The sequence below is a fragment of the Rhinoderma darwinii genome, chromosome 4, assembly GCF_050947455.1.
Source record: "Rhinoderma darwinii isolate aRhiDar2 chromosome 4, aRhiDar2.hap1, whole genome shotgun sequence".
In the NCBI taxonomy this organism is placed as follows: domain Eukaryota; kingdom Metazoa; phylum Chordata; class Amphibia; order Anura; family Rhinodermatidae; genus Rhinoderma; species Rhinoderma darwinii.
In genome coordinates this window covers 211,179,142-211,206,192 of record NC_134690.1, presented here as the reverse complement: position 1 = coordinate 211,206,192, position 27,051 = coordinate 211,179,142, and the positions used below count along the sequence as shown (strand labels likewise).

Sequence of the window (27,051 nt, the reverse complement as noted above, 5' to 3'; positions counted from 1 at the left end):
TATTTAGTATACCGTTAAGGGTATGTTCACACGGCCAAATTTCAGACGTATACGAGGCGTATTATGCCTCGTTTTACGTCTGAAAATACGGCTCCAATACGTCGGCAAACATCTGCCCATTCATTTGAATGGGTTTGCCGACGTACTGTGCAGACGACCTGTTATTTACGCGTCGTCGTTTGACAGCTGTCAAACGACGACGCGTAAAAATACAGCCTCGTCAAAAGAAGTGCAGGACACTTCTTTGGACGTTTTTGGAGCTGTTTTCTCATAGACTCCAATGAAAACAGCTCCAAAAACGGACGTAAAAAACGGCGCGAAAACGGCGCGGAAAACGCCGCGAAAAATGCGAGTTGGTAAAAAAACGTCTGAAAAGCAGGGTCTGTTTTCCCTTGAAAACAGCTCTGGATTTTCAGACGTTTTTGTGGACTACGTGTGAACATACCCTAACTGTTGAGGTATTCTTGTACAGTTTTGTCAATACCTTGACAATACACTGTTTGATTCCATGGATACATTTGTTTTATATTGTATGTGATGGTCTATGTATGTTTTTAAATATTTTCCAAATAAAGATATTTTTTTGATATTGGTTAGTGCTTTACTTGTACTATGGTTATTTACACTTCTAGTATTGTTGTCTATATATGTCTTCATAGGTACTCTTAATGAAAAGAAGAGCCTGAATGCCCTTCATAAATGATATAATTATAATTATATGTACTAGTTTGCAAGAGATGGGTCGTTGACCCAGGGATTTAGGGTCAGTTGGGTCACCCCCTTTAATTTAATGGGAAGCAGAGGTGTTTTTTTCCCAGAAGGCTTTTGGCCGCTCGTCGGAAAAAAGAGAAGCATGTCCTTTCTCCTTGCGGTTTCTGCCACTGACCTCCCATCGAATCAATGGGAGGCAGAAAAAACCTGGGGTGCTCGCTTCTGAGCGTTTTCGTAGCATTTCTTGGCCATTGAAGCTAATGCAAGGACCGCGACCGAAAGACTCCAAAAAATGCCTCAAGAAGTGACATGCTACTTCTGGGTTCACACAGAGTTTTTTGACGAGTTTTTTTAAGCGGAAACCGCTCCGCAAAACTCGTTAAAAAACAGCCGAAAATGCCTCCCATTGATTTCAATGGGAGGAGGGGGCGGTTTTCTCCCGCGAACGGTAAAACCGGCTCGCAGGAGAAAGAAGGGACATGACCTATCTTCGCGTGATTACGTCTCTGACCTCCCATTGACATCAATGGGAGGCAGAGAAAGTGTATTTTGTGGCGTTATATGCCCGCGGCGCTCAATGGCCGCGGGCGAAAAACACAGCAAATGGCATTTTGAGGCAGATTTTCCGCCTGCAGAAACCTAGACCCTGTTCACACTTAATTTTTTGACGAGTTTTTGGACGCGGAAACCGCTCTGCAAAACTTGTCAAAAACCGGCCAAAAATGCCTCCCATTGATTTCAATGGGAGGCGGACGAGTTTTTTTACCGCGGGCGTAAAAACCGCGAGCGGTAAAAAGAAGCGACATGACCTATCTTGAAGCAGTTTCCGCCTCCAAAACCCCATTTCAATCAGTCAGAAACGGGAAAAAAACGCCTCGACGAGTGTTTTAACGAGTTTTTGTCAAACCACTGTGCAAAAATCGTCTGGAGCAGTTTTTACAGGAGGAATTTTCCTCCTGCAAAAAAAGTCAGTGTGAGCACAGCCTTCGTAAAAAGACGCTTCGTATAAACTAAATGCTGTTTTTCCCATTGATTTCAATGGGCAGATGTTTGTAGGTGTTCAGCTTCTGTTTTTTCAGGCATTTTTTGAGGCGTAAACGCCCCAAAATACGCCTGAAAACACTGCGTGTGAACATACCCTCAGACTCCATTATAATCAATGGGAGGCATCAAAAAAGCTCTGTTCCTTTGGAGCGTTTTTTGACGCAGTTTTTGCAGTTGATTAAGTTACAAAAATGGCCTGGAAAAACGTATAAAAACGCCTAGAATTTTTTAATTTTTTTAAAAAAACGCTTCCATTTCAAAATCTGCCTCAAAAATTCTGCAGGAATTTTGAGGCAGATTTTTTTTGCCTGACAAAAACCTCTGCGTGAACTAGGCCTTAAAACAAAAAATGCTTGAATGCACATACCCTAGTGTAACTCCACTTAAAACCTGAGAATCAGGTGTGACTGCTGGTAACCCCAATATCCCTCTTGCCTACACACTAGGAAGCTGAGATATGAGAAGTTTTTTGGGGGTTATTACACTGTAGTGATCTTGTGACTTCTAGGGACATAGAAGCAAGACCTTTGTCACCCCTGATTTCTTCTCCTGACTAATGAAATGTGTGGAGAAAAAAATAAATCTTCGGTCCTGCTATCTTGTTAAAAAATCAAAACCACAGAGTTCCCTCTATGTCTAGTATTGATTAAAAACATTTGTATATTAGTACGTGTTTCGTTTATACAATTTCAGTGATTCCTTCTCAAGGCCACCAGATGTCAGTAAAAAGCCAATCATTTGAGTTTACACATAATCCTGATAGTGAAAGTATTATGAGAGTAGAAGTTTAAATAGTTAGCGAATGCAGCAATGATTTTTGCTATTCTCTGTCTTGTGTCTATTCTTCACCAATGTTACATTTCAGGACATGAAAACATACTTTTCACCAATCTTGTTATGGTTCATACTGGTCATGTGACTACACTCTGACCAGCATTTCTGAATAATAATGTCTCTTTAAAATGGAGCTCTACTTGAGTTGATGTTTTCCTTGCTCCCATTTGCTTCCAAAATTACATAGGCCTAAGAGTAGTGCCTTACCTATCTCTACACTTGCCTCCCTCCACCATCCCACTCTCTTTCCATACCTCCCTAGCGTCCCAGATCCAGCAGGACAGTCCCAGGCGGTGTTCCGCTGTCCAGGGCAGCTGATGGTATGTCCCAGCGGCAACTGCATCTGAATTCTCAGGATGCAGATACAGTTGAATCCAATGGAGGAGCATGGAGCCATCAGCTCCCTGCTCCCTGCTCCGCCATCCATTGCGCAAAGCCAGCTGTGAGTGGCTTGGTGCAAACAGACGCGATGCAGTGTCTGTGCCGGGACACACACTGACCGGAGAAGCAGAGGAATCTCCTCTACTCGTCATCAGAATGGGGATAGGGGAGTATTTACTTTATAGGCAAACTGGGGATAGGGGCCAGCTGTGGGGGGCATTATACTGTGTGGTGATAGCTATGGGAGCATTATACTGTTTGGGGCAGCTGTGGTGCATTATACTGAGTGGGGGCAGCTATGGGTGCATTAGACTGAGTGGGGGCAGCTATGGGGGCATTTTAATGGGCAGCTATGGGGGCATTATACTGTGTGGTGGCAGCTATGGAGGCATTACACAGTGTTGGCCAGCTATGGGGGCATTATATTGCGTGGGAGCAACTATAGGGCATTATACTGTGTGGGGGCAGCTGTGGGGGCATTCAGGGGCGTAGCTAGCCCAGGCCTTCGCGGCACAGGCCCCGGATCTTTGGCTTTGTGCCCTGTATCGCCGGGCGACCTCCACACTCAGTGGTGTAGCTACACAGGGGGTCTTCTCGCGTCATGACATCATGACGCTGTGCGCCGCACATGACGTCACGACGCTGGATGGTGTCGGGACATCCGCTGCACCCAGAGCCAAAGAGGAGGGTAAGTTTAACGTTACTGCCTGCTGAGACCCTGTATCTAAGCCTACCACAAGGCAGGCTTAGATACAGGACCCAAAAGACAGTATCACACATGGACCCTGTATCTAAGCCTACCACGAGATGGGCTTAGATACATGACCATGTATGATACTGTCTGATGGGCCCTGTATCTCAGCCTACCACATTGTAGGCTTAGATACAGGGCCCCAGCAGAGAGTAATCTTATACTGTATAAGAATACTGTCTGCTGGGGCCCTGTATCTTAGCCTAACATGTGGTAGGCTTAGATACAGGGCCCATCAGACAGGAACACACATGGTGTGATAATGTCGGCTGGGCCATGTATCTAAGCCTACCAAATGGTAGGCTTAGATACATGGCCCATGTGTGATCTTATCTGATGGGCCCTGTATCTAAGCCTACCACATAGTAATCTTATACTGTATAAGATTACTGTCTGCTGGGGCACTGTATCTAAGCCTACCGTGTGGTGGGCTTAGATACATGGTCTAACAGACAGTATCACACATGGGCCATGTATCTAAGCCTACCACCTGTGTTACTAATGTTTTTTTTTGTGTTTGTCTTTTTTTACAGGTTCGGTTATTGGACTACGTTGGATTCGAGGACTACTTAGATGACGGCTTTTTAAATTTTTAATAAAATGGTTAATGAGGGTTTTGTGTGTTTTTTTTATTTCAATAAAATATTTTTTCTATGTCTTTGTATTTTCTTCTAAACTTCATTACCACCACCTTAGTAATGGCCGCTGGCTGGTTGACAGCGTCCATTACTAGGTGGGGCTTAGTGTAAGTCGGTGCAGAGGCTAACACTAATCCATTATTACCCCGGTACACCCTGCCACCAGGGGTGCCGGAAAGAGCTGAGTATGAGCCAGTACCCAGCCATCTGTAGTGATGGCCGGGCACTGGGGTGGCCACAGGCTGGTATTATTAGGCTGGGAAAGCCCAAAAACAGTGGGTCCTCCAACCCTGGTAATGCTAGCCTGCTGCTGCTATGTTGTATCTGGCTGATTATGAAAAATGGGGGGGACCCCACACCATATTTTTTTTTTTAAATGAAAAAAATGTTGTGCGGTGCGCCCCCATTTTTTATAACCAGCAAGATACAACATAGCAGCAGCAGGCTAGCATTAACAGGGTGGGAAGACCCACTGTTTTTGGGCTTTCCCAGTCTGATATTACCAGCCTGCGGCCACCCCAGTGCCCGGCCATCACTACAGACGGTCGGGTACTGGATCGTACTCAGCTCTTCCCGGTACCCCTGATGGTGATGGGTACTGGGGTAATAATGGGTGGTTAGTGCTAGTCTTTTCACTGGCTAACATTAAGCCCCGCCTTCATAATGGACGATGTCAATCAGCCAGCGGCGATAACTAAGACCGTAGTAATAAAGTTTGAAAAAGTAGAAGGACATAGAAAAAATATTTTATTGAAATAAAAAAAACACACACCCCTCATCTAAGTAGTCCTCAAATCCGAAGAAGTCCAACATCCGAACCTGTAAAAAAAACCACAAACACACCCAAAAAATTTGTAGCACATAAAAAAAGCTAAGTAATTCTTATACTTACCTTTCCTGGATCCAGCGCTGGAGCCGCAATGTCAGCGAGCTGGGCCCTATATCAAATCCTATTACTGCTGAGTCAATGTATCTAATCCTATCCATAGCTATAGGGTCAGTGCTACAGATATGCCTCCTATATATACATACAGGCACACACACATTTTTTGGGGGGGGGGGGTGTACATATGTTAATACAAGGATACTGTCTGCTGGGGCCATGTATCTAAGCCTATCATGTGTGATACTGTCTGCTGGGGCTATGTATCTAAGCCGATCATGAATGATACTGTCTGCTGAGACAAGGTGGGTATGTGGAACTATCTACAGGGGACTGTATGGCACTGTCTACAAGGGGGATGTATGGCAGGGGGACTGTGTGTGGAACCATACAGGGGGTTTGTGACTAATGTTCCCTCTAAGACCTGGAAGCTCCTGAGCGGGGCAGTTAGGGAGCAGGGCAAGTCTCCATCAATGGTGTGTGATCTGATGACCAAAAGTAATACCCTTAGTAAACGCTAATATAGAATATGAAAACTTATTTTAAATTAGATTTAATTACTTTTTTAAATACTATATTATTACAAGTACACCTGTAAAATATACAGGTAAACGCACCAATTACAGGCATCAATGAAAGAATGCCGCTCTTACACCACTGTTCCTGTAGATAGCACCACACAGACCCCCTGTAGATAGCACCATGCAGCCCCCTTTAGATAGAGCCACACAGCCACCCTGCAGATAATGCCATAGAGCCCCCATGTAGGGGAGGGGGGATTGCTGTGTGGCAGCAAATACAAGGGGAGTGGGGCTGTGTGGCAGTATATTCAAGGGAATGGGGGATTGCTTTGTGGCAGTGTATACAAGGGGAGGGGCGATTGCTGTGTGGCAGAAAATACAAGAGGATGGGGCTGTGTGGCAGTATATACAAGGGGATGGGGGATTGCTTTGTGGCAGTTTATACAAGGGGAGCGGGGTATTGCTGTGTGTTGCTGTGTGGCAGATTACTAAAGGGTGTTAGCTAGTCTGGACGATGGACCACGGCCATAGACGTTACAGTATCCCCACCCTTACGCCCCCTCTTCTTGAGACCAGAGCGGGAGAGAAACTCATTCACGAGGGCAGGAGCATTGATGTTCTCCTCTGGCTCCCAAGACCTCTCCTCTGGGCCAAATACCCTCCAATCCACTAAAATAAAATGTTCTTCCTCCTACTCTCTTGGTGTCCAAGATCTCCCTCACCTCGAATGTCCCTGACGAGCCGTAAGGAGCCATTGCAGAACTAGGAGTCTTGGAGTAGCGGTTCAGGACCACAGGCTTCAGCAGAGAGACGTGAAAGGAGTTTGGGATCTTGAGGATGGGAGGTAGCAGAAGCTTTTAAGAGACAAGATTTATCTGCAGCAGAATCTTGAAGGGTCCAAGGAACCTGGGAGCAAACGTGCAAGATAGCACCCTCAGCCGGATATTCTTGTAAGACAGCCAGACCTTAGTGCCTGGAAGAAACTGGGGAGGCTCTCGTCTTCTTGTGTCTGCCGTTCTCTTCATGCGGTCGACCGCCAGCAGAATAGAAGATTGGGTTTGCTGCCATATCTGCAGAAAGTCCCTGAAAGTAGAGTCAGCTGCAGGCACCTGGGATATAGTGGAAAAAGGAAACTGTATTTGTGGATGTTGGCCGTAGACAATGAAGAATGGGATGGGGGTGTTGGACTCACAAGTATGGTTGTTGTAAGGGAACTCAGCCCAAGGAAGCAGCTGCACCCAGTCATCATGCTGCCTGGAGATAAAGTGCCACAGAAAGTTCTCCATAATCTGATTAACCCTCTCGACTTGACCATTGGACTGGGGATGGTAGGCCGAGGAAAAGTCCAACTTCACACCGAGGAGACCGCAGAGGGCTCTCCAGAACTTTGAGGCGAACTGAACCCCTCGATCCGAGACAATATGCAGAGGCAAGCCGTGCAGACGGAAGATGTGTTGGATGAAGAGGCCGGCCAGTCGGGAAGCAGAAGGCAGACCAGTCAGTGGAACAAAATGAGCCATTTTGGAGAATCGATCCACTACCACCCAGACCGTGCTGCATTCATCAACTTTATTTGCTGCGTACATCGTGCAGGAGGAGACGATGTCTTTGGGCAGCGTGCACCACCAGAACTGACGGCCAGTAGGTCTCGGGTCTTACGGGCTCCCGCGTGACCTGCCAGCTTGGAACTGTGTCCCCAGCGAAGGATTCTTCCTCTGTCTGCTAGACGCACAAAGGTCCTCCCCGGAGGAATGTCTCTAACTTGCAGAGGGTTGACAGAGATGATGCAGGAAGGGTCAATGATATTCTGCGGGGAATCCACAGTGTCTTCTGTCTCGAATGACCTAGACAAGGTATCGGCCCTCACATACTTGTTAGCAGGGCGGTAGTGGAGCTCAAACTGGAACAGAGCGAAGAATAGCGACCACCTGGCCTGACGAGGGTTCAGCTGTTGGGCCGCCTGGATATAGGTGAGGTTCTTGTAGTCCGTGAAGACCAGGATTGGATGAGCTGCGCCCTTTAGTAGGTGTCTCCACTCCTACAGAACCAGCTTGATGGCCAGTAACTCCCGATCCCCAATCAAGTAGTTGCGCTCTGCGGGAGAAAAAAGCTTAGGGTAGTAGCCACAGTCTTGCCTTTGGAGCCGCTCTGGAACAAAAGTGCGCCAGCACCAACAGAGGAGGCGTCCACCTCCAACGAAAACTGTAGGGACACATCAGGATGATGAAGGATTGAGGCTAACGTGAAGGCCTTCTTTAAGCTCTTGAACGAGGCCTCTGCTTCCGGAGTCCACACCTTGGCGTTCATGCCATTTTTGGAGAGGGTAGAGATGGAAGCGGTCAGAGAGGAGAAGTTGGGGATGAACAGCCGGTAGAAGTTGGCGAATCCCAGGAAGTGCTGTATGGCCCTTAAGCCTTGAGGGCGTGGCCATTATAAGACAGCATTTACCTTTTCAGGATCCATTTTGGGCTCTAATCGGAGATGATGTAGCCCAGGTAGGGTAGAGACTTTCTCTCGAACACGCACTTCTCCAGCTTGGCATATAAGTGATTCTCCCTTAATCAAAGCAAAACTTGGTGGACATGTCTCTGATGAGTCGCTGGATCTGGGGAAAAAATCAAAATGTCTTTGAGATACACTACAACACAGACATAGAGGAGATCACGGAAGATGTCATTGACAAACTCTTGAAAGACTGCGGGGGCGTTACACAGGCCGAAGGGCATAACCAGGTATTCGTAGTGCCCACCACGTTTATTAAATGCCGTCCTCCATTCGTCACTCTGACTAATCCAGATTAGATTGTCGGCCCCCTGCAGGTCTAGTTTGGAAAAGATTTTTGCTCCCGTATGCGATCAAACTGCTCAGAGATTAAAGGCAATGAGTATCTGTTCTTTACCGTGATCTGGTTTGCGACCCCGGTAGTCAATACAGGGTCGAAGGGATCCTTCTTTCTTTTTAACAAAGAAAAACCCGGCCCCTGGCCGGGGATGAGGATTTGTGTATGAAGCCCCTCTCTAAATTCTCCCTGATATAGGCAGACATCGATTGGGTCTCAGGTAAGGAGAGAGGGTATACTCTACCACGAGGAGGAGACGAATCAGGGACCAAGTCAATAGGACAATCATACGCTGGATGTAGCGGCAACGTCTCTGCCTCCTTCTTGTTGAAGACATCTGAGAACTGAGAGTAGCAAGAGGGCAACCCTGCCAATGACTGATGCGGAGGAGGCTGAAGCGGATGGATATGCCCCAGACAGCGGTTGAGGCACTTGGGGCCCCACTGGAGAACCTTTCCGGAGTTCCAATCCAGGACTTGGGCATGTAGACGGAGCCAAGGCAAACCCAGCAGCACGGGGTTGACGGCCTTGGGTAGGACAAAAAAGGAGATGAGCTCAGAATGAAGGGCTCCCACTTGAAGCCTCAGCGGTTTGGTCACAGACAATATTGGGTCAGGCAGCGGCAATCCATCTGCTGAGGCAACGATCAACGGCTTCTCCAGAAGGGTAGTGGGCAAGTGAAGAAGATCCACAAGGTCTCTGCGTATAAAATTGGCTGCAGAGCCAGAGTCCGGATAGGCTGAGGCCAGGTGGGACCTCTCGCCAGTGACAATAGTCACGGGGATGGACAGCTTGGAGGAGAGTTCTCTGTCAAATGCTGTGTTGGCCAGGGTTGTCTCTCCAATCAATCCTAGGCGTTGAGAGTTTTTGGGCTTCTGGGGACACAGACGCACGACATGGCCAGCGAGGCCGCAATATAGACAAAGTCCAGAAGTGCACCTGCTCTGTTTCTCCTGGACAGATAGTCTAAGACGATCTACTTGCATCGGAACCTCGGGTGGAGCAACAGATGAGGACAAGAGGGGTTTCTGGAAGTTGGAAGCCTTCTCTCTCGACGAACCTCTTGGGATCTTTCACTGAGCCTCATGTCAACCTGGGTAGCAAGTAATAATTAGGTCGTCCAGGGTAGGTGGTAGCTCACGAGCAGCTAGTTCGTCTTTGATCACGGATGACAGACCATGCCAGAAGGAAGCTACTAACGCCTCGTTGTTCCAGGACAGCTCTCCTGCCAGGGTCCGGAACTGGATGGTGTACTCGCCCACGGACGTGTTCTCCTGGCGAAGGTTCAGTAGAGAGGTAGCTGCCGACAAAACTCGTCCAGGCTCCTCGAACACGTCTCTGTCGTTCCCAGATTGAGTTCACCCACGCCAGGGGGGCTTTTCCGGCAAGCAGAGAAACAATGAAGGCGATCCTGGTGCTGTCCGAGGGAAATGCTCTGGTGTGCAAGGTGAAGTGGATATGGCACTGGTTGAGAAATCCCCTGCACACGCTTGCGTTTCCGTAAAAACGAGGCGGTAGTGATAGCGAGAACTGAGGATCAGAACTGGTGCTGACAGAAGGTGTAGCAGGAGGATTAGTCGGAGGAACCGGAACAGGAGCAGACGAGGAAGCAGCTAGCTCCCCTAGCTGTAGTGCCATGGAGTTTACTGCCACAAGGAGTTGATCCTGTCGTGTTCGCAGTTCCTGCAGGTCTGCTTGCATGGCTTGAGAAGGTGACAGGCCCTTGAATTGACCAGCGGGGTGCATGGCCTGAGCGTACTGTTACGGCGCGGGGTGTGGACCCACTGGGCCATACCGCGTAGCGGAATAGCAGCTGGCCAAACAGGTATAATGTAATGTCTATAGTTCTGAAAGGGTACCTGAGGCAATGTAGAGAGTAGCGGTGGTTTCAGGCGAAGATGAGGCTCCGACAGTAGACAGACACCCGGCGTGGTGCGACACAATAGATGCAGCAGAGGGCACAACATGACTCCAACTCTTGAAGGCACAGTAGCACGGGATACAGGGTACAAGCAGCAGGAATGGGAAACACTGGGAACTGGAAAAAACTAGGAGACCATTTGTAAGGACAAACTTAAGGTAACACAGCAACGCTCAGGCAATGATCGAGAGGGCAGAGCCCCTTTTATAGTCCAGAGGCATTGTGGGCTAATTGCAGCTATTCAGCAAATGTGTGCATGCTGGCCCTTTAAGGCCGCGCGGGCGCGCGCACCATGCGGGAGACAGTGTCCGGACCAGGAAGTGAGTGCCGGAGTCTCCCAGGAGGGAGATGCCGCCGGGAACTCGCTCGTCCATGGCCGAAGTTGTCAGAGGGTAAGTCAGGACGACGGTCTGCGGACATAGACGTTACAGTAGTAGGAGAAAATAGTAAAACAATTGTGTCCGGAATTGACAGCATTTCTCAAAATGCAAGTCTGTATGTTCACAATATCTTGAGACCATTTGTTACATCTCTTCCCTCGTACATTAGGGACACAATGGATGCCCTCAAAAAACTGGAGGACATAAAATGTGAACCTCATGTCTTACTTGCCAGCTTGGATGTTGAGGCTCTCTACAGCTCTATTCCCCATAACCTTATGTGGAGGGCTGTGGAGAGCTTCCTCCAAGAAAGGGGTACTCATTCCAATCGCCACAAACAGTTTGTGGTTAAGTTGCTCCTGTTTGTACTTCAGCACAATTTCTTTCTTTTTAATAATAGCATTTTCCATCAGATAAGAGGTGTGGCAATGGGCAGCCCATGTGCTCCATCCTACGCCAACCTCTTCCTTGGCTAGTGGGAAAAATAAATCTTTTTTTGTGAGGACATGGAGGTGTGGACGTCATCTGTTCTTCTCTGGCTGAGAATTATAGGCAATGTTCTTATCCTGTGGTCGGGTACCAGAGAACAGTTTCATCAATTTTGTAGTGATCCTGAATACTTATAATCTGGGCCTCTTTACATCAGAGATCCATGAAAATAGGATTAATTTTCTGGATATCAAAATCCACAAAACTGAGCAGGGCAATATTTGAACAAATATGTACAGGAAAGAAACAGCAACTAACAACTTGCTACGATGGGAGAGTTGCCATCCAACAGGATTAAAGAGAGGGATAACTAAGAGCCAGTGTCTGAGGGCTAGGCGTAATTGTTCAACAATATTAGACTTTAAAACTTCAGCCTCTGATATGAGAGGCAGGTTTGAACGAAGAGGTTATCCACAGGGGGTACTTAATAGTGCATACCAACATGCCCTGGGTTCAAACAGGGAGGAATTACTCAACTGAAAACCACATCAAACCAAGGAAAACCAGCTCAGGATCATAGGGACTTTTGATTCTGCCAATGCAGAAGTCAGAAAGATTCTGGATACGTACTGGGATATCCTTAGGGCTGACCCTGATGTTGGTGAATAGGTAGGAGAATATCCCCCCATCACGTTTAAACGTGGTGGTAACATCAGGGACAGATTGGTACATAGCCATTATGATCCATTGAAAACATCTACTTGGCTAACTACGAACATCAAGGGTACCCACCGATATGGAACATGGAAAACATGTGCCTCCATTCACACGAGCAAGTCATTCAGGAGTAATACAACTGGCAGGGTTTTTGAAAATAGATCCTTCATTAACTGTAGGACAAGAGGTGTTGTGTACCTTATTACCTGTATATGTAATCTTCAATATGTAGGCAAAACTAAAAGGGAATTTAGGAGACTAATTAGGGATCATGTGTGTGACATCTTGAGGAAAGATGATACCCCTGTGGCTCGGCATGTATGGGAATCACATCAGGGGGACCACACAGTGATTGGGTTCCAAGGAATAGAATTCATACGACCATCAGGAAGGGGTGGCAATTGGAACAAACGTATTTTACAAAAAGAGGCCCAGTGGATATTTAGGATGGAGACCAGTAAGCCATTGGATTTAAATGAACATATTTCATACGCATGTTTCCTATAATAATTTGATCCTCCACCTTATTTTCCCATCTATTGCCTCTATTCTATATATTTCATATTATATCATAATATATACAAGCATAAGATAGGGTGTTTTACACATTTCCACCTTTGTCCCATTGATCGATCTGTTGTAGTTCCCTCTATGGCATCTCATTGTTAGATTTATTGGCCTAGATATTTAATGTACGTCATTATGGACCCGCTTCTAGGTCATTAATATAGATCCGGTGGGGCTAGTTTATTCTCTTGGCTGCTTCTCTCTAACATCTTATACTTTTCCCTTGGATGATATCTCACCGATATTCAATAATATGGCCTCTTTTATTCTGTCCGGTTACCGTGGATGCTTTTTGGGTCCAGCTTTCTGATTGGCGCTTCTACGAGAGGGGGGTGGGCGCGGCTCACGAACGTCAGACATGACGTCTCATATGGTGATTGGTGGCCAGCCCCGATGACGCCGATTCGGTGGGCATGACCAAGTCTTTTTAGACTCTGCGTTCTTCCGGACGTGTGTGCGGCCAGATACCAGTGTCATTCACGCCGGGAGACACGATACAGCACTTTTCAGTGCTGTCCGGCAATAATCACTAACAAGTTATGCTCGTAAACCGGTGCCTGTCAGAAAGTAATGAACAAAACTGCCGGGTTATAATCGAGCTCAATTCCTGTCTGTGACCCCTGATGATGTGCACTTTAATCAATCTGGGGTGCTGAAACGCTTAGGGACCCATAGTGTTTGATATTTAGACAATTTAGGGACACATAGTGTTCGATATTCAGTCAATTTAGTGTCAATTTCTCGATTCAAATATTTTTCTACTTGAGCAGGGTATGAATAGTGAGCTTCTGCTCTCTTTCAATCCTGTGCTCTAGTAAATCTGAGTGAATTGCTTTAGCCTGATACTAGTAATGTTGGCAAATAGCCAATTTTTAAGGTTAACTTAGTAAATATTTCATTTTAATCGTTCTTTCAGGCAGTATCTTTCTATATTATACCGTAACAGTTAATATAAAATGAGATTGCAACTGCTCTTTAAGAAATAATGGACTTGTTTGCATGTTTAAACTAATACAAATAATTTTCACCTGCCACCATAGAAAGCATTCCTTGCAAGTCAGATGCATCTGCTTGCCAAATTTAATGCCCAAAAGAGCAACCAGATTCAAAGAGTCAGAGCATAATACGTAGTAGTAGGAGAAAATAATACACGGTAGTACAAAAGAAAAGTCAAGAGTGCAGAGAATACTAGGATATACCATAACATTATGATCAATGTGGGTGCAACCACTGGATGACAAACAGTCTGAGGACTGATGCCCACGGCCAGTAAGTAATGGCATGTTCTAGTGATTTGCCATCACCTACCATATTGGGAATGCCCCTTTAAAATGAGGTAAGGATATGTTATCAGCGGAGAGGAATAAATTCATAGGGATATGGTAGAACACAAAGACATCACTGATGGTTATTTAAATGTCACAATTGGAATATGAGAATAAAAGCCTCACTTTATGCATTCTGGCTATATACAAAAATACATGTCGAGACACACTGGCAGACTTCCAATACAAATTAAATAAAGTAAAGTAATAGTTGCTATCTGGGAGCACTAGTAGCTTACAGTAGCGACATGTGTGTGTTTGTAATTTAAGCACAACCATAAATGTGAAATGTAACTTATCCTTGGCGAACAGTAAGGCCTCGTGCACACAGACACTTTATTTATCTGGACAACCTCCTAGTTGTACAGAATTGTAATACGGCACTCATTTACCTCTATGCATTCCTAATGTAACTATGTATGCCTCCAATTTTCTATGAAGGTGTGCATATTTCCTTTTTCCATTGTATTCTTCTAGGGGAGATTAATTCAATAAGGGTAGTATCAAGCATACAATTTTTCTGTAAGTTTTTCATGCAATTTTTTTTAACCAAACACAAGAGTAAATCCAAAAAGAAGACAAAAATATGGGGAAAAAACGTATATGACTCCTCTCTTTTGGATCAGCTCCTGTGCTTGGCTTAAAAAAACAAAACAGCCATAAAAACTGTATGTGTGATTTCAGCCTAATACAGCATCTTACGGAGCACCGTACAGTGAAGTGCCTATGGTGGAGTGCCTATGGCTTTATAGTATGAAGCTGCAGGGCCTCTGTGTGCAGCCACATAGCCTCTATCCACACAGCTCTACTATGCGCATGAAACCTTAACAGGAACCTATCACCAACAAGAAAAATTTTTATTTAAAAGGGAGGGGGAGGGGTGAAATAATAATTTTATTAGGCTGTTTACACGTGTGATCATTTTACTTTCAATTGACAATGCGCGCTCATCAAATATAATTTTATTTTTCTGTTAAGAGAAGGTAACAGCCAGGTCAGCCTTCTATTTGTTCAAGTATGGGGCAAAAGTTCTTAGATGGGGTAGTCAGAAAAAAATAAATCAGATAGGATATGTCGTTGTGGCGAAGGGAAGAACATGTCAGTTCAAATGGCGTACAGTTTCTGCGAGGACAAAAAGCGGTGGAGTTGTTTTTGCCAAAATTTCAGTGGGATCAGTCAGAGACAGCTCCAAGGGACTGTCTGTCCATTCACCCCAATTCCGTTGGATTTGATGGGAGGAATATTCTTCCCATCAAAGAGACAGGTTCCATTACAGAACCCTGACGGACCCCACTGTAAGTCAGTATGGTTCGTCTATGAATTCGGCACTGCATTGAAGCTGCTGACATGCTGGCAAGCAACCCCAGCACATTACAGGTAACCTATCCTCTGGTAACGTGCTGTTTCAGTGCCATTTAGGACCATACCACATTTGCAGTGCACTGTCAGCTACAGACTTTAATGAGCCAATTTATGTCATAAGGGTGTTCTTTTGCCATACGTTTGGCCCGGACATGTCCGGATCACACAGCTCTCAATTTATTAAAAAGTGGCTGTCAAAACAACTGTATACAAAATACACGTATACCACATGGTATATGGTTTTTGTTGTTGTTTTTTATTGCTGTCGATGGCAGACATATACAACTATATAGGCATAGAAATGCATAGGTCTGGCTATATGTTTGGTGGGACTTTATCATGCCGTCCCGATCTTCTATTATCTCCACAAGATCTAACATGGAAATGTCTAAACCAGACTACTCCATAAGACATAGTTGGATGGAACAATGTTTAAATATTTTTTTCAGCAATGTTGAAGATAAAAGTATTTTTAAATTGTATAGTTAGTTTTTTTTACTTACATCATCCTGAACGTTCAAGTCACACCCAGCTTTTAGCAGGATCTGTACCACATTAAGATGTCCTTTATTGGCTGCAAGATGTAAGGGGGTGCGTCCATGCTGCACAAAGAAAACAAATACACACAATTAACTTGTATTAAGATCACCTATATTCAAATTATTTCATTCCTAGTTAAAATGGTTATGCAGATACTGAACCTTTTCTAATATTAAGGGATATTGAGGTTTTCAGATCAAAATCAGTACATGTATACTTAAAAGGCAGCTACAATACAGTTTATCTTGTTTCTTCTTAATTGCTAATAATTTAGTTATGCTTTCTACTAATAATTTTGATAAACATTGATAAATGTTTTTAGCCAAAACTGAATGAATCTCCATTAAGTGCTCAACACAATCGGTGAATATAATTTAAATAGACCCCATAACCACAACCACATACATTATGATACAAGAGTAATGAGTGCCAACGTAAGCTCAGGCAAGCCCGGCCACCACCTGGGATCTTTGTTTGAGGAAGGCCTGCGGAGGGTGGTCGGGCTTGCCTGGGCTTACGTCGGCATGCATTACATTTTGCTGGTGATGGCCTCTGGCCGCCTGCCCATCCACCATTTGGTCCCCGTCATTCTATTATTCTCTATATAATATTTATATTAAATCCATATTATTGCTTTCTCCTGGGGGTATTTTGTAATTCATACTGGTGTATATATTATTCAATTATATATTTATAATTATGCGTTAGTCAGCGCTAAATGGTATAATTCTGTTTCGTAAAATCATCACGTTTGGATGACTTGCTGGATATGTACTGTTAAATATATACTCCTCATCCTGTGGTGTAGTCTCCCTGGCAACGTTTTGGAGGCTGCCATGGAGACCGTCTCTCATTTGTTTTATGCCGATTGTGAATACCCTTAAAGATATGTTAGGGTGGGCATGATGGCAGATGGAAAGTCCTCTCACCTCTAGTATATCTTCATATATTGTCCTCCGATTTACTTGAAATATCATTAGATGTTCCCCGTTTACAATGGCGGTGAGTGCGCATGTGCATCATGTGACGTCTCCGTGAATAGTAGGCGCGTGAGTGTCTGTACAACAGTATTTTTGCACCTGTGCAATCTCCCTCTATATAGCATCGTAGTCTGTCTGCGTCCTCATGTGAATTGGTGTGTATATCTGCCATTGTGAGTAAGTTTGGCTTCTTTCAGTGATTTTAAATTAATATTGCTCATTTTTGTGATTTGTTTGTAATAGGAGTATATGGACTCGCAATGCGATGAGGACCCTTGACGCGGGTTGCGAGCTTACGTATTTTGGCCAAAATATCAACCAATACCTCATGTTTATCATGAATATTTATCATTTATGGGTATTTTTTCAGGATGCAGCCAGGCCTTCTAATGCTGGGGGAGAATAGTGTGTCAGTACTTTGTGTGGTACACTTATAATGTGCTCGGCAGCCCGCCTTATCTAATAGTTTGGGCGTAACTAATAGGTTGTATGCCAGCATAGTGCACTACATGTAACCATGTGACTGGCACACTTATAGAAGCTATATCTGTGTGAAATGATAATACTAAGCAGCTACCCTTAAATAGTAGGCGTGTGAATGTCTGTTCATCAGTATTTTTGCACTTGTGCAATCTACCTCTATGTAGCATTGTAGTCGGTCTGCATCCTTATGTGAAATGAGTACTGGTGGATATCGGTGTGTGGGCAGATTCACACGCACCGATTGACGGCAATGTCGTGGGGAGTTGACGCTGGGCAGGTCCTTGATGCGTCATGCACAATTGGACACTGCTTGTTTGGTTCAGTATTTAAACCCTATATGGGACTTGCGTCCTGATGAATGTTGCGAAACGCGCGTCGAGGTGTCTCCGCAAGGTGCTTGCAATAAGAGGAGATTTAGCAAAGTGATGATTCTTCAAATTCCATACAAATTAAAAAAGGATGACTGTATGGAACAAAGGGTAGTGGCCAGGGATGCAGCAGGGGATATCAGCATGGTCTCAAAAAATAAACGGTATTTAGGCAGCACTGACATTATTTAGGCAGCTGTCTTACCTGTGTCTCCCGCGTTTTGCCCGCCTCAAATTTACGAATTAAAGCACCAAGATCATTTGGAAAACGATGAGTGCCGTGTGATTTTTCTTCTTTAAGTTGTACATTCTACATCTATCTATGTAACACTGAGCAACACCAACTAGTTGTGATCGCACCACAAGTCCCAGCAGGCACATCATCCTGTATTGCCACAGTGAAAGTAGTGCCAACCATTTACTCTCTTCAATATTTTATATTTATTGGGGATAGAGCAGCAAACTGAATATTTTGCTGCGGGTGAAGGAAAGCCTAGCTGCACCTCTGGATGTAAGTAACTGCAACCAATAACATATACACATAGAGAAACACACTGGCATGCCAATTCTTTATATAGACTCAGTAATACCCCTGACCATGTATGAATTGTGAATCGACAAATTCTGTAGTTGGGAAAGGAGGAGAGGATGGTGATTCAAACAAAATGTCACACAAATCGGAACACACAGATAAACCTTACCAATTACAATAGAAATCTCTTCACCATCACCTTGGGATATTTATGCTATATTATATCATGTGATGCTAGTGACAGGCCAACTTTAAGTTCAGATATGACATTTTAATGCGGGGCATTCTTTTTACTTTACTTTAAAGAAATGCAGAAAAAAATGGAGGCACCTCAGGACATCATTTCTCAGTAAAAAGATATACAGTTTTTACTTTACTTTTTTACATAGCTTCTTTTGGTTAAAGATTACAATCACTGATCTAAATATGACCTTTTACTGAGTGTCAAATAATTGACATAACCACAGCAAGGTGCATTTCCTGTTCACAGCACCTGGAAAGGATCCAGGCCTAGGTTTCAGGTAACGCAATTACAATTAGGATCGTATTGTCTCTAGGCAACAGAGGAAAGGTAGACTGTCAAATGACTCAAGGCCATGAGCAGTTTATCATGTAGATATGTGCTCAGACAGGTTTCTCAGTGAGAGGGCTTTTTTTATCCAAAAGACTTAGTTTACAAACAGATATCTGTTTTACAGATATATCAAGAGCATTGAACAACACAATAACATCCTGTTTAACCCCTTAATGACCAGCCTATTTTGGACCTTAATGACCAAGCAATTTATTACGTTTTTCAATCGTCGCATTCCAAGAGCTATAACGTTTTTATTTTTGCGTCGACATAGCTGTATAAGGTCTTGTTTTTTGCGGGACAAGTTGCACTTTTTAATAGCACCATTTTTAGGTACATATTATTTATTGATTAACTTTTATTAACTTTTTTTTGGGGGGGAATAGAAAAAAATCTGAAATTTCGCCACTCTTTTTTGCGTCCTAAATCTACGCCGTTTACCGTGTGGTATAAATAACACATTAACTTTATTCAGTGGGTTGTTACGATTGCAACGATACTAAATTTGTATAGTTTTTGTATGTTTTACTACTTTTACACAGTAAAAACGCTTTTTTTTCAAAATTATTTGTTTTTGTGTCTCCATATTTGAAGAGCCGTAACGTTTTTATTTTTTCGCCGATGCGGTCGTATGAGGGCTTTTTTTTTGCGGGAAGACTTGTAGTTTTTATTGGTACCATTTTGGAGTAGATGCGACTTTTTGATCACTTTTTATCACATTTTTTTTAAAGTCAGTATTCACAGAAAACAGCAATTTTTCCATAGTTTTTTATTATTTTTTTTACGGCGTTCACCGTGCGGGTTAAATAATGTAATAGATTTATAGTCGGGGTCGTTACGGACGCGGCGATACCAAATATGTGTAACTTTTTAACTTTATTTTGTTTTTTTAATAGTAAAGCATTTTGTAAGGGGAAAAGCTGGGTTTTTCATTTTTTTTCACATTTTTTTTAAAATTAACTTTATTAAACTTTTTTTTCACTTTTTTACTAGTCCCACTAGGGGACTATAATATGCGATTCTGCGATCGCATTTATAATACACTGCAATACTTTTGTATTGCAGTGTATTACTGCCTGTCCGTTCAACACGGACAGGCATCTGCTAGGTCATGCCTGCGGCATGATCTAGCAGGCATTCACTCCAGGCAGACCTGGGGGCCTTTATTAGACCCCCGGCTGCCATTACAGACGCAGACACTCGGCGATCGTATCGCCGGGTGTCGGTGGGAGAGAGAGGGAGCTCCCTCCCTCTCTCCAAAACCACTCAGATGCGGTGCTCGCTATTGAGCACCGCATCTGAGGGGTTAAACGGGTGAGATCGATACTGATATCGATCTCACACAGCAGAGCAGGGACGCTCCCAGCCCTCAGCTGCCTCTAGCAGCTGAGAGCAGGGAGATCTGACAGTTCCCTGCTCTGTAAACTTATTCCGATGCCGCGACGTAAAAAGTCTATGGCATCGGAATAAGGCCCGTTAGTGACCGACGTAGAAACACGATGGGCCGGTCACTAACGGGTTAATGGACAGATCTGTATAGAACAGGGGTCTCAAACTCGGCCGGGTAAGTGGGCCGCATATAGAAAAAATGGGAAGTTGACGGGCCGATTTACTTTCAAATTTGATACAATACAAAATTATTGTTATTCAATTAGTTATTTGAACAACTATAACACTATATTACTAGAATAATAATACTACATTACTATAATAATAGCGCTAGGTTTAAAATTTGAGATATTTCTCCACGTGCTTATTTCAACAATCCAGCTTTCCAGTTTAAGTGTCGCTAAATGCAGTCCGGCGGCTCAGTTAGCACACATGTCAAGATTGGGCAGCCCCTTTTTAGATAGTGCTGCAGTGCCCTCTGTGGATGCTGCCGCAGTGCCCTCTGTGGATAATGCAACACACCCCTAGATAAGGCCACAGTGCCCTCTGTAGATAAGGCCACAGTGCCCTCTGTAGATAAGGCCACAGTGCCCTCTGTAGATAAGGCCACAGTGCCCTCTGTAGATAAGGCCACAGTGCCCTCTGTAGATAAGGCCACAGTGCCCTCTGTAGATAAGGCCACAGTGCCCTCTGTAGATAAGGCCACAGTGCCCTCTGTAGATAAGGCCACAGTGCCCTCTGTAGATAAGGCCACAGTGACCTCTGTAGATAATGCAACACACCCCTAGATAATGCCAGTGTCCTCTTCAGATACTGTCACACACCCACTTGTAGATAACGCCACAGTGCCTTCTGTAGAGGCTGCCACAGTGCCCTCTGTAGAGGCTGCCCCAGTGCCTTCTGTAGAGGCTGCCCCATTGCCCTCTGTAGAGGCTGCCCCAGTGATGTCAGGGGCTTGCCCAGAGCTGGAGTCCCAGGCAGAGCGCTAGTAGGCTCTTCCTGGGACTCCAGCTGTGCTCCTGACATCACTGGGACTCCTGCTCTGGGGAAGCCCCTGACATCATTGTCGATGTATGGACAGCGATGTCAGAGGCTTCCCCAGAGTCCCGGAGCAGAGCCGATAATAGCGCTCTGCCCGAGACTCCGCTCTGGGGAAGACCCTGACACACTGTCCATATATGGGCAGCGATGTCAGGGAATTCCACAGAGTCCGGGAGCAGAGCCGACACCAGCGCTCTGCTCGGCACTCCGGCTCTGGGGAAGCCCCAGACATCGCTGTTCATATGTGGACAGCGATGTCAGGGAATTCCAGAGTCTCGGAGCAGAGCCGATACTAGCGGCTGTGTCCCGCGGGCCGCAGATGACAGCCCCAGGGGCCGCATGCGGCCCGCGGGCTTGAGACCCCTGGTATAGAAGATAATGCATAAAAAATGGCTTAAGGTGAACTCTGTAAAGTCTCATGAATATGTTGGCACTATAATAATATGTCACTTCCGGCATATTTTATTATATTATATCATAATATGGTTTATTGGAATCTTATACATGGTAACTCACAATAAAACACATCTATATCACATTTCTCAAACCTTCCCATCCTTTTTTTTTTTTTTAGCAGCAAAGCATACACTGCAGGGAAACTTCATGAGAAATCTGACATCTATTGTTCTGGCTGAATGGCTGAAAATCAGTTGCCTGAGGTCCTGAATTAAAGTCTAGCAGTTCATCATCTTCCCTTGAATACAGGTATAGTATTTAGTTAAAATGTACCTGTCATAAACAAGAGACATGTGTAACATATCATTAATTTGTTGATGTTAGGGGAGCTAATTGTGGCCATTAAACGTCCCTGAGAATTTGGGGCTGTATGCTACACTGTCTCAAAACTGGAGACAATGCAAAGAGAAATCTCACCTAACCAGGGGGTGTAGAAGAGGATGATGCTCATTAATTAGAATTTACAATGACCCTTTATCCAGAGCTGAAAATATAAAATGCGGGGTGCTGCCATAAGGCAAGATCACCCTAACATATCGTGTGTGTCATGGAGGGGGTGGTTTCAAACACCAAGCATCTCTTTGTATCTGCACCATCAGAGTAGTAAGTTTCCTGCAGGAGGAAGGAATGATGAGTGGGCTGCCACTATGACTTATATTATATCAGTGCGAAAAGGAGAAGAATGTATTAGGACTGAACTCTGTGAATGGGGAAAGCAGGAGGGCAGTAGGGGCTGCACAATGCATAAAGGCACTGTTTGGCACTATGTAAGGGGCAATGACTGGTACCCTGTATATAGAGGCGGATCCCCATAGGTCCATTTAGGGTCGGCCACCTGGGGACTGACGCTCCGGGAGGCCCATGCCCGCCCAAAGCAAAAACCACATTACAGTTTTGTCTCGTGTTTGCCGCGAATCATGGCAAAAACCACAATAAAACTGCTTTGTGTAATGCCCTGGACTCAATTGTATCCATGTCCTTTGGACGCGGATGCAACTGACAGCGCTGGCAAGGCAAGAGTACCATCGGTTCCCTTCCCCGCCATTCTGTGTTTTTTTCTTATGTCAGAAGAGACCAGGCCTGCATCGCTGGAGGAGAGGACGGCGCTGGAACGGGGTCAGGTAAGTTTGGTGCTATCTACAGGGGAGGTGGTGCATCCTATAGGAGGCTGTGTGGCACCATCTACAGGGGGGGTGGCACTTGCTACAGGGGGCTGTGTGATGCTATCTACAGGGGGGTGGTACTATTTACAGGTTGTGTGTGACACTATCTACAGGGGGCTGTGTGGCACTAACTACAGGGGGGCTGTGTGGCACTAGCTACAGGGGGGCTGTGTGGCGCTATCTACAGGGGGCAGTGTGTCACTATCTACAGGGGAAGTGTGTGGCACTATCTACAGGGGTGTGTGTTTGCACTATCTACAGGGAGCTGTGTGGCAATATCGACAGGAGGGCTGTGTGGCGCTATCTAAAGTGGGGGATCTGTGGTAATACTTACAGGGCTGTGTGGGATGCTATCTACAGGGGGGTGTGGCGCTATTTACATGGGTGGTGTGTGGCATTTTTTACAAGGGGGGGGTTGAGGTGCTACCTGCAGGGGCTGTGTATGACACTTTATACAGGGGGTTGTGTGGTGCTTTCTACAAGGGGGACTTTGTGGCACTATCTACAGTGAGCTGTGTGTGGCACTATCTACAGGGGCAAGAAAATGCAGATGCACACCGCAGGCGCTAAGATATATATACACACACACTTATTTTTTATTATGCATTTTTATTATTTTTATTGCATTACTGCTATAGTTATTATGTTAATAAATGTCAGGTTCTTAGCGCTCAGTTTGATCAAAATGTGCGACCCCACCTGCCACGACAAGGTGACCTCTGTCAGGGGGTCCCTACACTGAACATTATATCCCTATTTTGGAGACTTACCTCTCTCTCTTGGGCTGAGCACACAGTGAGCTCAGGCCAGGCAGGAACCAAATATATTCTGTTCTAATTAAAAGCAGCCCTGGACAGGTGGGTGGAGAGCACGACCAAAATGGAAGCAGTCACCGCCCCCATGCAAATACTACAAACAAAAAGAGTTGGTCAGCTCCTCCTAAAACATGAAATAGTTATGCAGGTGCTAATCTGCCGTGACTAATGTATTACCAGTAACAAGAAAATGCAGATGCACACCGCAGGCGCTAAGATAAATATATACACACACTTATTGTTTATTACACATTTTTATTGCATTACTGCTATAGTTATTATGTTAATAAATGTGAGGTTCTTAGCGCTCAGTTTGATCAAAATGTGCGAGCCCACCTGCCACGACAAGGCGACCTCTGTCAGGGGGTCCCTACACTGAACATTATATCCCTATTTTGGAGACTTACCTCTCTCTCTTGGGCTGAGCACACAGTGAGCTCAGGCCAGGCAGGAACCAAGAGAGAGAGGTAAGTCTTCAAAATAGGGATATAATGTTCAGTGTAGGGACCCCCTGAAAGAGGTCGCCTTGTCGTGGCAGGTGGGCTCGCACATTTTTTTTTTACTTTATCAAAGATTTTTATTTTGAAAATATAACAATATATAAACATTTCACGTTTTTTGCAAAAAATAAAAAATAGAAATTTGCACGCAGTGCAATACATTAAGTGAAGTTTCATAGTATAACAATAATATGTAATATATATATACATGTATAAGAACATCAAACTGAGCGCTAAGAACCTCACATTTATTAACATAATAACTATAGCAGTAATGCAATAAAAATGCATAATAAACAATAAGTGTGTGTGTGTATATATATCTTAGAACAAACACGAGTGTGACCCCTAGTGGCTGGCGGGCCCAATATACATTTATACAAAAAAGGGGCTGCCTGCAGACAACCAAGCCCAATTTCCCAGCCACCACTGATGTGTAAAAATAATGAACTTTATTAAGCTTCTTGTAGCTGGACAGACCACATGAATTAATTTAAAATTCTCACTAGCCGAGAGACGGACACAGGCATGTGTTACCTGATTTAACAGGCAAATGTAGTTTCTGACGTAGGAGTATTAGTATCTTCCCTAGTCAATTAGATTTGTTAAGGTAACTAGTAGGCAACAATAGGTCCGATCAGCGGCAGTGTATTAAAATATTAACAGCCCCCCCGACATGTTTCGCTACTAAGTAGCGTCCTCAGGGGTACACGGGGCTAATGGCGGCGCGGAATGAAAAAGATCCTGATATAGACACGTCAATGACGCATCTGAAGGTGTGTTGGACCAGATAACCAATGGCAATGAGGGAGACACAGAGGTCTCTCAGCTGTATGTAGCCGACGAATGAACAACAAGATGAAATAGTCCAATTATGGGCAGAGAGGCGGCGCATGCGCAGAAACATAGAACAAGGACTAAGTGCGTACAGCCTAGCTCGGACCGTAATCTCAGACTTGGTACTAAACGAAAGATCAAAAATAGTAGACCAAGTCTCTCCAAGAGAACTCCGACTGTATCTAGACAATTTACAACTAACGCTCCTAACCGTACCACAACATGTCCTCCCAATACATCAGGTTCCTCCTTTGTCTCAACTATGCCTGTTCCTTCATCTATGATAACCTCTGTGAACACACCGTCCACTCCTCATTCCTCCCATGCCAATTCAAGCCTATATGGAGGGGACAATACAATCAAACCATCTACTGGTCCCCTCACTACTTTTCCTTTTTTAGGCTCACCCAGTCTAAACTGGGGGATAAAACCGTAACATCTAACATACAGGCAATAAGGGATGATGAGATGCAAATAATAAATCTATCCTCATGTCAACTTAACTCTCATCAACTAACTTTACTTAAAAAGGGCTTGTCATATACTCCTACTCCACCTTACGATGAATTTGTATGGGTTAAGGACATCAACCTCTTTGCACGCAAACTGGCCCTACATAAGTATTTCAAGGGGAATATATCTGATAAAACCTCCCGGGATCGATTGGAATCTAATACCTTGAGGGATCTTGAGAGTTTACTCCATGAGAGTGAATTTGGGGTTGTGGATGCCGTTGGACCACTTTCGACCTTACGTCCTAAGTCCAAGCTCACACCCCCATTTTCACAATACAGCCACATTGATACTTTTGTTAGGATGGTGTGTAATGACCTTAAAAAACTTAAAATTAAGAAATCTAGTACCTTTGGTAATCTCAATAATGATGAAAGACAAGCATTGGACACTTTGTGCAGAGACGACAATTTAGTTCTTAAACCCTCTGACAAGGGGGGTAATATTGTGGTCATGAGCCATGCTGACTATGTCAGCATGGTTCATAGACTACTTGATGATAATACTACCTATGTCACTCTGGATGTGAACCCTACGGTTAAATATCTCGCCGAATTATATACCCTCCTTGATGCTGCCAGGAATGAGAGTCTCATCACCACTGATGAATTTAAGTGTCTTTATAACTCTACCCCTACTTTGGCGACCTTTTATGCGTTGCCAAAGGTTCACAAAGCAACTTCTCCTCTCCCTGGCAGACCCATCGTGTCGGGTAACGACAGTCTGACACATGGCATTAGTCTTTATGTCAATGAGATGTTAACACCATTTGTCTCTTCCCTGTCCTCCTATCTTAAGGACACCAAGGACACCGTCACCAGGATCCATGAGATCAATGTAACCCCCACCACAATGATAGCGAGCATAGACGTGGAGTCACTTTACACTAATATTCAGCACGATTTAGGACTCACTGCTGTTAAACACTTCCTGAACACCAAAGGCATACAATTCCAACGTCACAACAATTTTATTTTGTCACTTTTACGTTTCTTACTTACTCACAATTACTTTATTTTTGATCATAAATATTACCATCAAATAAAAGGCACGCCCATGGGCACGGTCTGTGCACCTACTTATGCGAACCTTTTCTTAGGGTGGTGGGAAGACACTATTGTTTTTTCTGATAATTTCTCCTCCTTCACTTCACATATCTCATTCTGGGGGAGATACATTGATGACATTCTCATCCTCTGGGATGGGGATGTCAATACTTTCTGTGACTTCATGTCTATGCTCAATGCCAACTTTATTGGCATGAAATTTACGTATGAGATTCATGATCATGCTATTAATTTTCTTGATCTCAAGATATCCTTGGATCCTGATGGCGGTGTCCAAACTGATATTTTCCGTAAGGCTACCGCGACCAATAGCCTACTACATTGGCAGAGCCATCATCCTCATGCCCTGAAGAAGGGCATACCCATTGGCCAGTACTTGAGAGCCAGACGTAACTGCTCAAGCGAGTTGGCCTTTCAAACTGAATGCGACGGTCTTTTTGACAAGTTTACAGCACGCGGCTACCCTAAAAAATGGCTACATAGGGCATAT

At 44.6% G+C, this 27,051-nt stretch overlaps 1 protein-coding gene across 6 annotated transcripts in view; it reads right to left on the bottom strand.

Moving 5' to 3' along the window:
• ANKRD6 (ankyrin repeat domain 6) overlaps positions 1 to 27,051 on the bottom strand; it is a 198,245-nt gene that overhangs the window by 67,636 nt on the left and 103,558 nt on the right. For all 6 annotated transcript variants that reach the window (XM_075862144.1, XM_075862148.1, XM_075862147.1 and 3 more), the window contains exon 3: positions 15,807 to 15,905. In XM_075862144.1, the coding sequence (XP_075718259.1) occupies positions 15,807 to 15,905 (99 nt within the window). The remainder of the gene's footprint in view (positions 1 to 15,806; positions 15,906 to 27,051) is intronic.